General features: G+C 45.7%; 1 protein-coding gene across 4 annotated transcripts in view; it reads left to right on the top strand.

Moving 5' to 3' along the window:
• Positions 1–13,853, top strand: part of lats2 (large tumor suppressor kinase 2) — a 191,339-nt gene that overhangs the window by 72,053 nt on the left and 105,433 nt on the right. For all 4 annotated transcript variants that reach the window (XM_072476837.1, XM_072476840.1, XM_072476838.1 and 1 more), the window contains exon 3: positions 8,716–8,848. In XM_072476837.1, the coding sequence (XP_072332938.1) occupies positions 8,716–8,848 (133 nt within the window). The remainder of the gene's footprint in view (positions 1–8,715; positions 8,849–13,853) is intronic.

Below are 13,853 nucleotides of genomic sequence, written 5' to 3'. Positions count from 1 at the left end.
GTCTTCTTCCAGCTAGCCAAATTCTGATCCAAACTGCTAAATCACCCTGAATCCCATGCCTCCGTATTTTCTGCAGTAGCCTACCGTGGGGAACTTTATCAAACGCTTTACTGAAATCCATATACACCACATCAACTGCTTTACCCTCATCCACCTGTTTGGTCACCTTCTCAAAGAACTCAATAAGGTTTGTGAGGCATGACCTACCCTTCACAAAACCGTGTTGACTACCTCTAATCAAATTATTCCTTTCCAGATGATTATACATCCTATCTCTTATAAACCTTTCCAAGATTTTGCCCACAACAGAAGTAAGGCTCACTGGTCTATAGTTACCGGGTTTGTCTCTACTCCCCTTCTTGAACATGGGACAACATTTGCTATCCTCCAGTCTTCAGGCACTATTCCTGTAGACAAAGATGACTTAAAGATCAAAGCCAAAGGCTCAGCAATCTCCTCCCTATCTTCCCAGAGAATCCTAGGATAAATCCCATCCGGACCAGGGGACTTATATATTTTCACACTTTCCAGAATTGCTAACACCTCCTCATTATGAACCTCAAGCCCTTCTAGTCTAGTAGCGTGAATCTCAGTATTCTCCTCGACAACATTGTCTTTTTTTTTTCAGTTAACAGTACCTGACAAAATGCGAAAAGATGAGGTAATTATGGCGGTGGTTAAGCATTTAAAGTTGCCTGAGATAGAGTTTGACTCATTGGAAATGGCAAAAGTTCAGTTGCAAATTAAACAAATGGAACATGAGAAATAATTAAAGTGGCTGGCATACGAGAGTGAGAGAGAGGAAAAAGAAAGAGAAAGAGAGAGAGAGGAAAAAGAAAGAGAGGGAGAGGAAAATGAAAGAGAAAAAGAGAGAGGAAAAAGAAAAGGAGAGAGAAGAAAGGAGAAAAGAAAGAATAGCCCTAGCAGAACAAAAAGGAAAGGGACATTCAGATCAGGGAAAAAGATAAAGCGAGGGAGTTTGAACTTCAGAAAATGACCATGAAACATGACAATCAGTTAAAATTGGCAGTCGTAAAGAGAAACGTACAGTTGGATGATAGTGATGAGGATAGTGAGAAAGAGCGTCATAGTCGAAGGCTTGGTGGGAATCTATTTAAATATGTCCAAGCATTGCCAAGGTTTGACGAGACGGAAGTGGAAGCTTTTTTCATTTCATTTGAGAAGGTATCTAACCAAATGAAATGGCCACTGGACATGTGGGTGTTACTGATTCAAACAAAGCTGGTAGATAGAGTTAGTGAAGTGTTTGCATCACTACCGGAGGAGGTATCTGGAACGTATGAGGAGGTGAAGAAATCCATCTTAAGTGCATATGAGCTAGTGCCTGAAGCTTACAGACAACGGTTTAGAAATTTAAGGAAAGAATTTGGTCAAACATGCATGCAGTTTGAAATGCTCAAACAGAGTAATTTTGATAGGTGGATAAGGGTTTTGAAAATTGACCAAACGTATGAAGCTCTCAGAGAAATTATATTTTTGGAGGAGTTTAAAAATTCAGTTCCTGATGTAGTGAGAACTCATGTGAAAGAGCAGAGGGTTAAAACTGCAAGATTAGCAACAGAAATGGCAGATGATTATGAATTAGTTCATAAATCAAAGATTGGTTTCCGACATCAGTTTCAGCCGGTGAGGGATAGAAACTGGGGACATGAGAAATACTCAAGTGGTAAAGGTAAAGGTGATCTGATGGGAGACAATAATGAGAGTGTACCTCAGATTAAAAAATAAATCCAGGAGGGTGGAAGAGAAATGAGAAGTTTCAGATGTTTTCACTGTAATAAACTAGGCCATGTGAAGTCACAGTGTTGGTGGTTGAAGAAAAGCACTGGGAAGGCTGATGTGGTAAAACAGGATAAGACAGTGGGGTTTGTTAGAGTGGTGAAGGAAAGCCCAAGGGAAGCGAAGGAGGTGCAAACGATTGTACAGCCTGTTCAAGAAGTAATTGTTAAGAAGGTACCAGATGTCTTTAAAGAATTTACTTGTGTGGGTAAAGTTTACTCATGTGTATCAGGAGGAGCAGGTAAAGAAGTCACAATTTTAAGAGATTCAGGGGCTAGTCAATCTTTAATGGTAAGATATGAGGAATTATGTAGTTTGGGAAGGATGTTGCCAGAAAAGGTGGTGATATGTGGAATTCAGGGTGAGAGGAGTAGTGTTCCATTATATAAGGTAAGGTTGGAAAGTCCAGTGAAGAGTGGTCAAGTGGTAGTGGGAATAATAGAGAAACTATCTTGTCCAGGAATACAGTTTATCTTGGGTAATGATATAGCTGGATCGCAGGTGGGAGTGATGCCTACTGTGGTTGATATGTCAGTGGAAAATCAGTCAATTGAAGTGTTGAAGGACGAATATCCTGGGATTTTTCCGGATTGTGTAGTAACAAGGTTGCAAAGTCACAGGTTAAGACAAGAGGAGGAAGCAAAGAGTGAAGATGAAATTGAAGTGCAGTTATCAGAAACGATTTTTGATCAGATGGTTGAAAAAGAACAAGAACAGGTGGAAGATGAGGCGGATATTTTTAGTTCAGGAAAATTGGCGGAGTTGCAATAGAAAGATGTAGAAATAAACCGGATATATCAGAAAGCATATACGGAAGAGGAACCTGAGAGTATACCAGAGTGTTATTACCGTAAAAATGATGTCTTGATGAGAAAATGGAGACCTGTACATATGCAGGCGGATGAAAAGTGGGCAGAAGTTCATCAAGTAGTATTGCCGGTAGTGTATAGAAAGGAGGTTTTGCGAGTTGCACATGAGGTACCAGTGGGAGGTCATTTGGGAATACGGAAAACTCAAGTTAAAATCCAGAAACATTTTTATTGGCCTGGACTACATAAAGATGTAGTTAAATTTTGTCAATCATGTCACACATGTCAAGTGATAGGGAAACCTCAAGCAGTGATAAAACCAGTGCCCTTAATACCCATTCCAGCATTTGAGGAACCTTTTACAAGGGTCCTAATCGATTGTGTAGGACCGCTTCCTAAAACTAAAAGTGGGAATCAATATCTTTTGACTGTAATGGATGTGTCTACTAAGTTTCCGGAGGCCATTCCAGTAAGTAATATTACAGCTGAAAGGATTGTGGAGGAGTTACTTAAATTCTTTACTAGATATGGACTACCCACAGAAATTCAATCGGATCAAGGATCAAATTTTACTTCAAAGTTATTCAAAGAAGTTATGGATAGCTTAGGAATAAAACAATTTAAATCAACTGCGTACCATCCAGAATCGCAGGGAGTGTTAGAAAGGTGGCATCAGACATTAAACACAATGTTGAGGGCGTATTGTCAAGATTATCCAGAGGATTGGGATAAAGGAATCCCATTCGTATTGTTTGCAATTAGGGATGCACCTAATGTGTCTACCAAATTTAGTCCATTTGAACTAATTTTTGGTCATGGGGTAAGAGAACCACTTAAATTGATTAAGGAAAAATTGGTGGGTAAGAAATCGGAAATTACACTATTGGATTACATGCCAAATTTTAGGGAACGATTAAATAGAGCAGGTGAACTGGCTAGACAACATTTGAAAGTTGCACAAAATGTGATGAAACGGATAGCAGACAAGAGATCCAAAGTTCGTAGTTTTGCCAGTGGGGATAAAGTTTTAATGTTGTTACCAGTGGTAGGGGAGCCTTTAAAAGCTAGGTTTTGTGGACCGTATCAGATTGAAAGGAAATTAAGTGAGGTGAATTATGTGGTTAAAACACCAGATAGAAGGAAGACTCACTGAGTGTGTCATGTGAATATGCTTAAAAGGTACTTTGAAAGGGAAGGAGAGAAAAAGGAGGTTTTAATGATTCTAACTCAAAGTGACAAACCAAATCCAGATTACTGTGAATTTGACATACCTCAAATTAAATTGGAAAATGAGGATGTTCTTAAAAATTGGGATGAATTGTTAAGTTACCTTCCAGAGGGAAAACAAACTAACCTGAAAGAGTTATTGATATCACATGGGCAAGTTTGTAGAGATAAATTGGGAAGTACTAAAATGGCTATACATGGTGTAGATGTGGGAAATGCTGTTCCTATCAAACAACATCCATATAGACTTAATCCTTTAAAATTGGCACAGGTTTACAGAGAGATTGGGAGTATGCTGAAAAATGGCATTATTGAAGTGGGTTGCAGCCAATGGAGCTCACCCATAGTGATGGTACCTAATCCAGATGGTACCCAACGGTTGTGTGTGGAATATCGAAAGGCGAATGCAGTTACAAGAACGGACTCTTATCCTGTCCCACCATTGAAGGTTTGCATGGAGAAAGTGGGACAATCTGCTTTTATTTCCAACTTCCAGACATGGAAAGAACATTTAAACCTACGTATGGAGTTCTTCGATCGACTTCAAGTCGCGGGTTTGGTGATGAACCTAGCCGAAAGTGAATTTGGAGAAGCCTGAATCACTTTCTTTGAGGAGTTTCCGATACCCTTAAGACGAAGGGGGGCAATGACATCTCTTAACATGAATGAATTTGATCGAACAGCTGTGCAAACGTTTTGTGGCGTGATTACTCCACTGATGGAATTGCTGAAGAAACGTTATAAAATTCAATGGACAGCGGACTTTCAACAGGCATTTGACTGCCTGAAAGCTGTGATCACCAATGTTCCTGTATTGGAGAATTGCAAGAGACTCTGTGGCCAGATTGAACTAAAGTATCTGATTCTAAAGAGAAATGCCAACGAGTAGAGGAATGGATGGATCGTGCAGAGACTTTGTTCAAAGAGACTGTCAATCGTGAAGGATTTCAGTTGGAGGAAGAAGAACAAAGAAAAATGGACTATATTCTTATACGTGTTTGCATGTGTTGTTTTTTTAAAAAAACAAAATGGTATATTTACTGTGTACATTTCTTAGTGGATGGTGAAAAATGAAACCATCTTAAAGTTGATGGTTTATTTTTTTTTCTTGGGGGGAGGTGTCATGTGAGAGAGCCTTTAAGACATGGATGTTTAAGCAATGTACCTTTAAGAAAACAGTGATGTCAGAGAGTGGGTGGGGCTGAGCTCAGGTCAGCCATTTGGCAGGTTTTTAGTTTCAGTTTTTGGAAAAGAGCTGGTTTGTGTCTGTTTGATTCCAGAGAGCTGCAGTTTAGTTTTGCAGTTATTAAAAACAGCTTGTGTGTGTCTCTGTTTGCAGTGAGCTGTGACGTCTGCCATAAAAGACCATCTCTGGATCATCTGGGTGATTTAAACTCATAATTGTAAAGCCTTTAACCTGATGTGATTTTATTTAAAGGTGTTAAGTCTCTTGGAAGTTTGAAGGAACATTTTAAAGAATTATTTACTGTTGCAATATTTTCTGAGTTATCTTTGAAGTAAGGGGTGTTAAGAGATCCAGTGTTTATTTAAGATGTTAAGTTGAGTTCATGGAATAAACAGTGTTTTGTGTTTAAAAACCCACGTGTCCATAATTTATAATCCCACACCTAGGGAAAAAGCCGTGTGCTAGGAAAAGCAACAAATCCATTAAATGGGGAGGTTGGTTGAACTCCATGATACATTTTGGGGTTCTGGAAACGCCTCGCCCATAAGACCCCACATCGAGCAGGAGTACGATGTGGCTCCTACTTGGAGGAATTGACTTTGGCCCTTTTTACCCATTTTTGGGAGATTTTTGTGTATAAAATGGAAAATAAGTGTTGGTGGAGGGTTTCTCCTACCAAAGTGGAATGTCACTGGGCTATCAAACCCGTCTAAAGTCAGTTAAAGCCCAGGCCCAAACGTTAACGTGTGGCAGGGCATCGGTGGAGAAAATAGGGGAGGGGCAAACATTGCCGTCAGCAGTCACACTCCGGTGGAAAAGTTAATGGACTTTATTATGGGAGAGTTTCAGCTGCAGAGAAAAGAAATGCAGGAAGATTGGTCAAGGGCAATTGAGGGAGTGATAGCCCATCTCTGCGCGTCCTTAGACCCTGTAGAGCAGGCATTGTCAAACCCGGGGGTGCGACCCACGGGTGGATCGTGGGCGGGTGTCGGGAAGGTCGCGGAGCCGTCCGTCGCGGCGCTCCCGATCACGCAAATCTGCGCTTAACAGCCACAGCAGCCGGCTGTTAATAACGTCAGCTGCAAGCGGCCTTCAAAATGACCGCGAACATGTTAAAAAAATGCGGCCGCACTGCACAGGCGTGCCAGATCATAGGCATGCATGCGCAAAACTATGCGCATGCACGCTGATAGTCGGGCACGCATGCGCAGTGTGGCCGCTTTTTTTTTTCAAACGGTCGCAGCTTTTTGTTTTACAAGTTCGGGGGGGGGGGGGGGCGGTTTATTCATTTTATTCATTTATTTTATTCATTTAGTTTTTTTTAACAAGTTCGGGGGGGGTTTATTTAATAAAAATTTACAAGAAAAAATATGCAGAACTTTGGACAGCTGGAGACTCCATACTTTCCGACACCGAAAGGCTTCACCTTCATCCAACAGGATCCATTGGAGGAGCGTGTACGAGGGCCAAAGGGACCCAAAACCATTTATCCATTTTTGTCAGCAGCAAAAAAGGTAAGTGAAAATGGTGGGTCGCACAGATCGGCCAGCGTGGGTCGCGAAGGTTGGCCGGGTTGGATCCCGAAGGTTGGCCGGTTGATAAAAATGGGTCCCAGGAAAAATCTTTGAAGAACACTGCTGTAAAGCAGCGTCTGGAATCTCAGGAGCAACAATGCAAGAAGTAGAGGGGTCAATGTTGGACCACAACGACCGGATCATATTGTTGGAGGCGGAGATAGTGATGTTAGGAGAGGACTGCAAAGTACTGAGGGTAAAGGTAGAAGACCAAGAAAATCGGTCTAGGAAACAAATCTTACGGATCGTTGGCCTGCCAGAGGGTATGGAGGGAACAAGTGCTACAGGCTACGTCTCCATACAAGTGCTACAAGCCAAGTCTCCATAATGTTTGCAAAGTTGATCGAAGAGGGAATATTTGACAAGGCAGTTGAGGTGGATCGTGCTCATCCGTTCATCGATCCTTAAGGCAGAGGTCCAGAGCTGGGGAACCCCTGCGGGCGGTGATGTTGCATATGTACACATTTTAAGAAAAGGAGAAGCTCCTGAGATGGGCTAAAGCAACTGGGAGGGGAACCAGATCAGGATATACCAAGACATTGGAGCTGAACTAGTCAAACGACAAGCAGGTTTCAGTAAGGCCAACGCGGCATTTTTTCACAGTAAGATCCAGTTCGGGGTGTTGTACCCAGCCAAACTTTGGGTAACCTTTCAAGGAAGTGAATGTTAGGCATGAGTCATGATCGTTGAAAGATGAGCGATGGGACTAGGGTGTGCAATCAGCTGAATGTAAAGCTGGTGATACGGTGGGCAGAAGTAATTTGAAGATGCATACACTGACCTTCACTCATGTGAGGTAATTTAACTTTTTCCATTATTGTAGATCCTCGGAGCCAGATTACAGGAATTCACCTCTCTGGCCACTTGCTCCCATTCCCTTCTTCCTAATGCAAGATATCCATTAAGAGTCTCTTGGTCCCTGTTGAAACATGACCAGTCTCTTCCTGTTGACCATCTGTACTACCTCAGAGGTGCATCAGAAAACTTCGGAGTCCTCTCTCTCTCCTGTTGCTCTAGTACTAGTCGTCTTCCTTCTACCAAAGACTTTATGATAAAACGTCACTGGTTTTGTGCACCCCCTCTTTAATAAGACTTTAAAAAGTACAGGCTAGCCACGCATGCTCCTGGACCTTCTGTTAAGCATGTAAACAGTCAACAGTGCATATTGTAATGCTGTCCTCAACTTGAACAGCATACGATAGTTGCTCATTGAGTCCCTGTTCCAACTATTGGGTCCAATCGAATTTTTTCTACTGTGACTTTGAGATACAGTTTTCCGATGCAAATTCCAACATAAGGTCATAGAGAAATTTACAGAACAGGAAGCGGCTATTGGGCCCATCAATTCCATGCTGGCTCCTCCTGGAGCAGTCCAGTCAATCCCACTCTGTTGCTCAAATGCTATAGCCCTGCAGGTTTATATCCTTCAAGTGCCAATCAAATTTCCTTTTGAAATCATTGTTTCCGCTTCCACCAACTCCATGGGCAGTGAGTTCAGCGACCACCTGCTGTGTAAAATAGCTCTTCCTCACATTCCCTCCGTGTCGCTTGCCCAAAATTATATAAATCTGTCCCCTAATCCTTACACCAACAGCAAATGGAAAGAGTTTTTCCATGACTACCTTATCTGAACTTGTCATGGCCTGTTCACCTCTATCAAATCTCCCCTCAATCTCCTTGGGTACAAAGAGAACAACCTGATCCTTTCCAACCTAACCTAGTAACTAAAACCCCTCCATCCCTGAAACCATTCTGGTAAATCTCCCTGCACCTTCTCAGGGACGTTCACATCTTTCCTAAAGTGTGGTGACTAGTTGTGGTTCAGCAGTTATAAATTCCACAGACAGTGATGAGGTGTCTGAATCGTATTATTATGTGATTATAAAACTTAATTGGGGTGTTATAAACAACAATTGCCAGATTTTTAAACAAGAGGAGACAAATTCACCCCTTCACTGTCTTATCCTTCTGGAGAGTTTACCAAACTGGGAACGAAAACATCCTGTAGCAACAGAACATCTTACCTCATCACTTTGTTATATAACTGTTTCCTAAACACAATTACTGTCAGTCATTGCGATCTGAAAGTTTAAACAACTGAATTTGTTTTTGTTTCTAGGAAATGGCAATCCGAGCTCTCAAGCAGACTGGCAGCAAAAGCATAGAAGCTGCTCTGGACTTCATAAGTAAGATGGGCTATCTGGACCCTAGGACTGAACAGATTGTCCGAGTGATTAAGCAAACATCACCAGGTAAACCCATACCATTATTTCAAATAAGTAAAGATAACACTGCTTCATAATTAAATTGTTTACATTGAGAGTGGTAGCATGATTTTCTTTTCCACTAGTTTTGGGTGAACCTGGATCAAATATTTGTGGAAATTCAGGAAACCATTATGCTGGAGACCCATTGATTGGTTCCACTATTGGCATTTTCCACCATAATTAATTGTTCTCCCAATTAAAGAGCTGGCGGCAGGTATTATAAACCACCACAGTAACTTTGATGCAAGGAACATCAGCGTGTTTCCGCCCCTAGTCACCCCAACACCTTCTCCTATAGCTCCTTTCCATTCAAGCGCAGGCGATGCAGCATCTACCTGGCTTTTTACCTCCTCCCTTCTCACTATCTAAGGCCCCAAACAGCAGTTTACTTGTACTTCTTCCAATTCAGGGTACTGTATTCACTCACGATGTGATCTCTACGTCGAGGAGACAAAACACAGACTGGGTAACCACTTTGTGGAATACCTCAGTACAGCACGCAAACATGAACCTGAACTTCCTGTCACTTGTCATTTCAATTCTCCACCTTGCTCCCACTCTGACCTTCCAGTCCTGGGTCTGCTACAATGTTTCATTGAGACTCAATGCAAGCTCAAGGAACAACACTGGATTGGCACTGTACCGCATTCTGGACGCTTTATAAAATTCAACAATTTTAGTTCATAACCTCTGCCTCCAGTTTGTTTTATTTTTTGTTTTGGTTGTTCTGTAAGGGCCACGAAGAATCCAGCACGAGTTTTAAGGAACAAAGTAACAACATTTATTTACTATAACATATATACATAACAGTAGCAGTAACTTCCCTTGCTACATACTCCTTCCTGCTGGTTCCTGAACTGGCCAGCTTTATTTATACTAGGAGTTTACTAGTGGTTTTCCCGCCCCCCTCATTGGGGAGGCTCATACTCCCACAGGATTGTGGGATAGTCATTTGTCCCCAGCCAATGGTAAGTAGGCAGGTTATAACATCCCTCCCCCCCCCCCAAAGTCCAAGGAATCCACCGAAGACCCTGGCAAAGGAGGGCGTCGGACTCGTTTGGCCGCAGGCCGGACACCATTTGCACGCGGCGCTGGATCAGGCGGCGTGTAACGAGATGGAGACCGGCGCTTCCGTGATGAACGGCGCGGTTGTACATCCACGGCCCGTGGACCCGAGGATTCCCCCTCTGATGCATCCTGTGTCTCCATCTCGGAGTCAGAGTCTGCTGCCTCCGTCATGTCAGCGTCTCTATCTCCATTCGGTCCCGTAACGACCTGCGCAGGCTTCGAGTGAGGCACCAGTGGACGATGTGAGGACTACCTTCCCTTGTCTCTGGTCTCTGTGGCTGTTGAAATGAGCTCCGGGGGCGGGGAATCTTTTGAGGGGATGGTCTTCTGGACCGAACGTGGTCTACATGTTTTCGCTGGAGACGACCCTGAGCTTGCACTTGGTAAGATATAGGACCCGATTGGTGAAAGATTACACCAGGAACCCATTGGGCACCACCAGCAAAATTCCGAACGAACACTGGGTCACCGGGCGCAAACTGCCGAATCGGCCGATGCCGAGAAAATCCCTGTCCCTGCCGTTCTTGTGTGCGGCGTACTTTTGCGCCAATGTCCGGGAAAACCATACTAAGGCGGGTGCGAAGTCTCCAGCCCATTAGGAGTTCTGCGGGAGCGACCCCAGTCACTGCATGTGTGGGTGGTCCTGTACGTAAACAAAAAGCGAGCCAGTCTCGTGTCCATTGATCCGGAAGACTGCTTCTTTAGGCCTCTTTTGAATGTCTGCACTGCGCGCTCTGCCAACCCATTTGAAGCCGGGTGGTAAGGGGCAGTGTGGATATGGCGGATGCCGTTCATCTTCGTGAACCTCGCAAACTCCTCACTCGTGAATGGAGTGCCGTTATCCGTGACCAGCACCTCGGGGAGGCCATGAGTACTAAACGATAAACGCATCTTTTCAATTGTTGTGCAGGACGTTGTCCCCTGCATCTTATGCACCTCTAGCCATTTAGACTGGGCGTCAATTAGTAGAAGGAACATGGATCCTTGAAAAGGGCCTGCGAAATCTGCATGCAAGCGTGCCCAAGGCCGCCCTGGCCATTCCCAGAGGTGTAGGGGCACGGCCGGCGGAAGCTTCTGATGCTCCTGGCAAATGGAGCAGTTTTGGGCCACCTTCTCAATGTCGGTGTCGAGGCCTGGCCACCAGACATAACTCCGGGCCAACATTTTCATTTTGGTCACGCCTGGATGCCCATTGTGCAAGTCTGATAGTATCAGCTCCTGGCCTTTTTCCGGGACAATCACACGCGTCCCCCACAAGAGGATGCCGTCTTCCACGCTGAATTCTGACAGCTTAGACGAAAATGCCAGCAACTCGCCTGGGAGCTGTCTATGCTGCCCACCATACAGGACTATGTGCCGAACCTTTGACAGGACTGGCTCCGTCTGGGTCCACTCACGGATCTGTGATGCCGTGACAGGCAAGGTGTCCATAAAATTTAGGGTTGCAACCACCTCACCGGTCGTGGGGGCCGACATGGGGCCGGTCGATAAAGGCAATCGGCTCAGTGCGTCGGCATTTGCTATCTGCGTACCTGGTTTGTGCTCCAGAGAATACTCGTATGCAGCAAGCAACAAAGCCCAGCGCTGGATCCGTGCAGAAGCAATGGGCGGTATTGGCTTATCCTCTCTGAAAAGTCCCAGCAGAGGCTTATGATCAACCACGATAGTGAAATGGCAGACTTACACGTACTGGTGGAAGCGTTTCACCGCAGAAACCACTGCCAGGTCCTCCTTCTCGATCTGCACGTACTTTTTCTCCGCTGCAGTCAATGTGCGGGAGGCGAAAGCTATCGGTCGTTCGGCCCCGTTCTCCATCTTGTGGGACAGGACGGCCCCAATACCATACGGGGATGCATCACATGTGACGAGCAAATGCTTTCCAGGATCATAGTGGGTTAGTAACCCAGACGACGACAATTGTTGCTTTACCCGCCGGAAAGCGGTTTCTTGCGGCTGACCCCAAACCCAGGTGTGATTTTTCTTTAGCAGAAGGTGCAAAGGGGCCAGCGTAGTTGCCAGATTGGGGAGGAACTTCCCGTAATAGTTTACGAGACCGAGAAAAGAACGAAGATGCAAAGTGTCAGTCGGGGCGGGGGCCTGTTGAATTGCACGCACCTTCTCTGCGACGGGGTGCAGACCTTCGCGGTCCACCCGATAACCTAGGTAGACTACTTCCTTTGCCTGAAATACGCACTTTGTGCGACGTAAACGGACTCCAGCCTCCGAAAGGCGTCTAAGGACAGCCTCCAGATTTTCCAAATGTTCCTGCTCCGACGTCCCTGTAATCAAAACGTCATCTAGGTAGACAGCCACACGTGGTAAATCTCTCAAAATGCCCTCCATAACACGTTGAAAAATTGCGCAGGCAGAGGATACTCCAAAGGGCAACTGTGTATATTCATACAGGCCCCGGTGTGTATTAATCGTTACATATGGTCGGGAGGCAGGGTCCAGCTCCAACTGCAGGTAGGCGTGACTCATATCTAATTTTGTGAACGAGAGTCCATCTGAGGCATTGGATATCGGTCGAGTCGGGAAACCGTATTCACTAAGTTTATAGTCGCCGTACAAGCGAACTGTGGCATCTGGCTTCATTACAGGTACAATTGGTGCCGCCCAGTCAGCAAAACGGACGGGCCTGATAATACCCAAACTCTCCAAACGAGTGAGCTCCCCTTCTACCTTCTCGAGCAAGGCGTAAGGCACTGGGTGCGCACGGAAATAGTGCGGCGTGGCGCCTGGTTCAACTTGGATACGGGCTGTGGCCCCTTTTATTTTCCCCAAACCAGGCTGGAATACATCTGGGTATCGTCCTAGCACCTCAGAAACTGTTTGGAGGATGTGCTGCCATTGCAACTGCAAATGGCGCAACCAGTCCTGACCCAACAGGCTGGGCCCGTGGCCGCGCACCACGATAAGTGGGAAACGCCCCTCCTGGTGTCCATAGACAACAGGGGTCATTGTAGTTCCTGCAATGTCCAGTGGTTCCCCCGTGTAGGTGGCCAACCTGGCCTGTGAGTCGGTTAATGTAAGGGTCTGTATACCCTGCTTGATGCAGTCGAATGTCCTCTGGGCGATCACGGAGACCGCTGCGCCAGTATCCAACTCCATCTCAAGCGGGTGGCCATTGACCTGTACTGTCACCTTAATGGGGGCCACACGGGGAGCTGCCACACAATGCAGCTGCAGGCAGTCGTTCATCTGTCTCCACGTCCTCAGGAGTAGTCGCCGCAGGTTCATCCACATGGAAGGTACGGCCTCTGGGCTGGTCCCAGTTACGGCCCCTGGGCTGGTCCCAGTTTCGGTCGGAACGACGGCGCCTCTGGCGCCCCCAGGACCGCCGTCCGCGACGGGGTCGGCGCCGACAAGTCTGACACGGACATGGCTCGTCATCCATTGGCTCTGGAGAAGGCTCCCTTCGGGGAGGAATGTCCGACGGCCACTGGCGTCGGTCCGGACGTTGCCTCGCCCAAGGTACCGCAGGAGTGCGGGGGGACGTTTTCGGACGGAAGGGGTTGCACCCCAAGGCATGCACTTCCATTCCCTGTAGCTCCTGTACTCCTCGCTCTGCGCTCTCCCGGGACAATACTATTTGAATGGCCTGTTGAAAAGTCAATGTTGGCTCCGCTAACAACTTTCTCTGGGTGGCCGCATTGTTAATACCACAAACCAAACGGTCGCGTAACATTTCTGACAAGGTCTCACCATAGTCACAGTACTCCGCAATCCTGCGTAGCCTGGATAGAAAATCGGCAAGGGATTCTCCAGGGGTCCTCTCGGCGGTATTAAACCGGTAACGCCGGACTATCGTGGACGGGGTTGGGTTAAAATGTTGCCCCACTATATTCACAAGTTCATCAAACGTTTTGGTGTCCGGCACAGCTGGGTACGTAAGGCTCCTAATCACCCCAAACGTATGCGG

The sequence above is a fragment of the Scyliorhinus torazame genome, chromosome 15 (assembly GCF_047496885.1).
Source record: "Scyliorhinus torazame isolate Kashiwa2021f chromosome 15, sScyTor2.1, whole genome shotgun sequence".
In the NCBI taxonomy this organism is placed as follows: Eukaryota; Metazoa; Chordata; class Chondrichthyes; order Carcharhiniformes; family Scyliorhinidae; genus Scyliorhinus; species Scyliorhinus torazame.
This window is presented reverse-complemented; position numbering and strand designations above follow the sequence as displayed.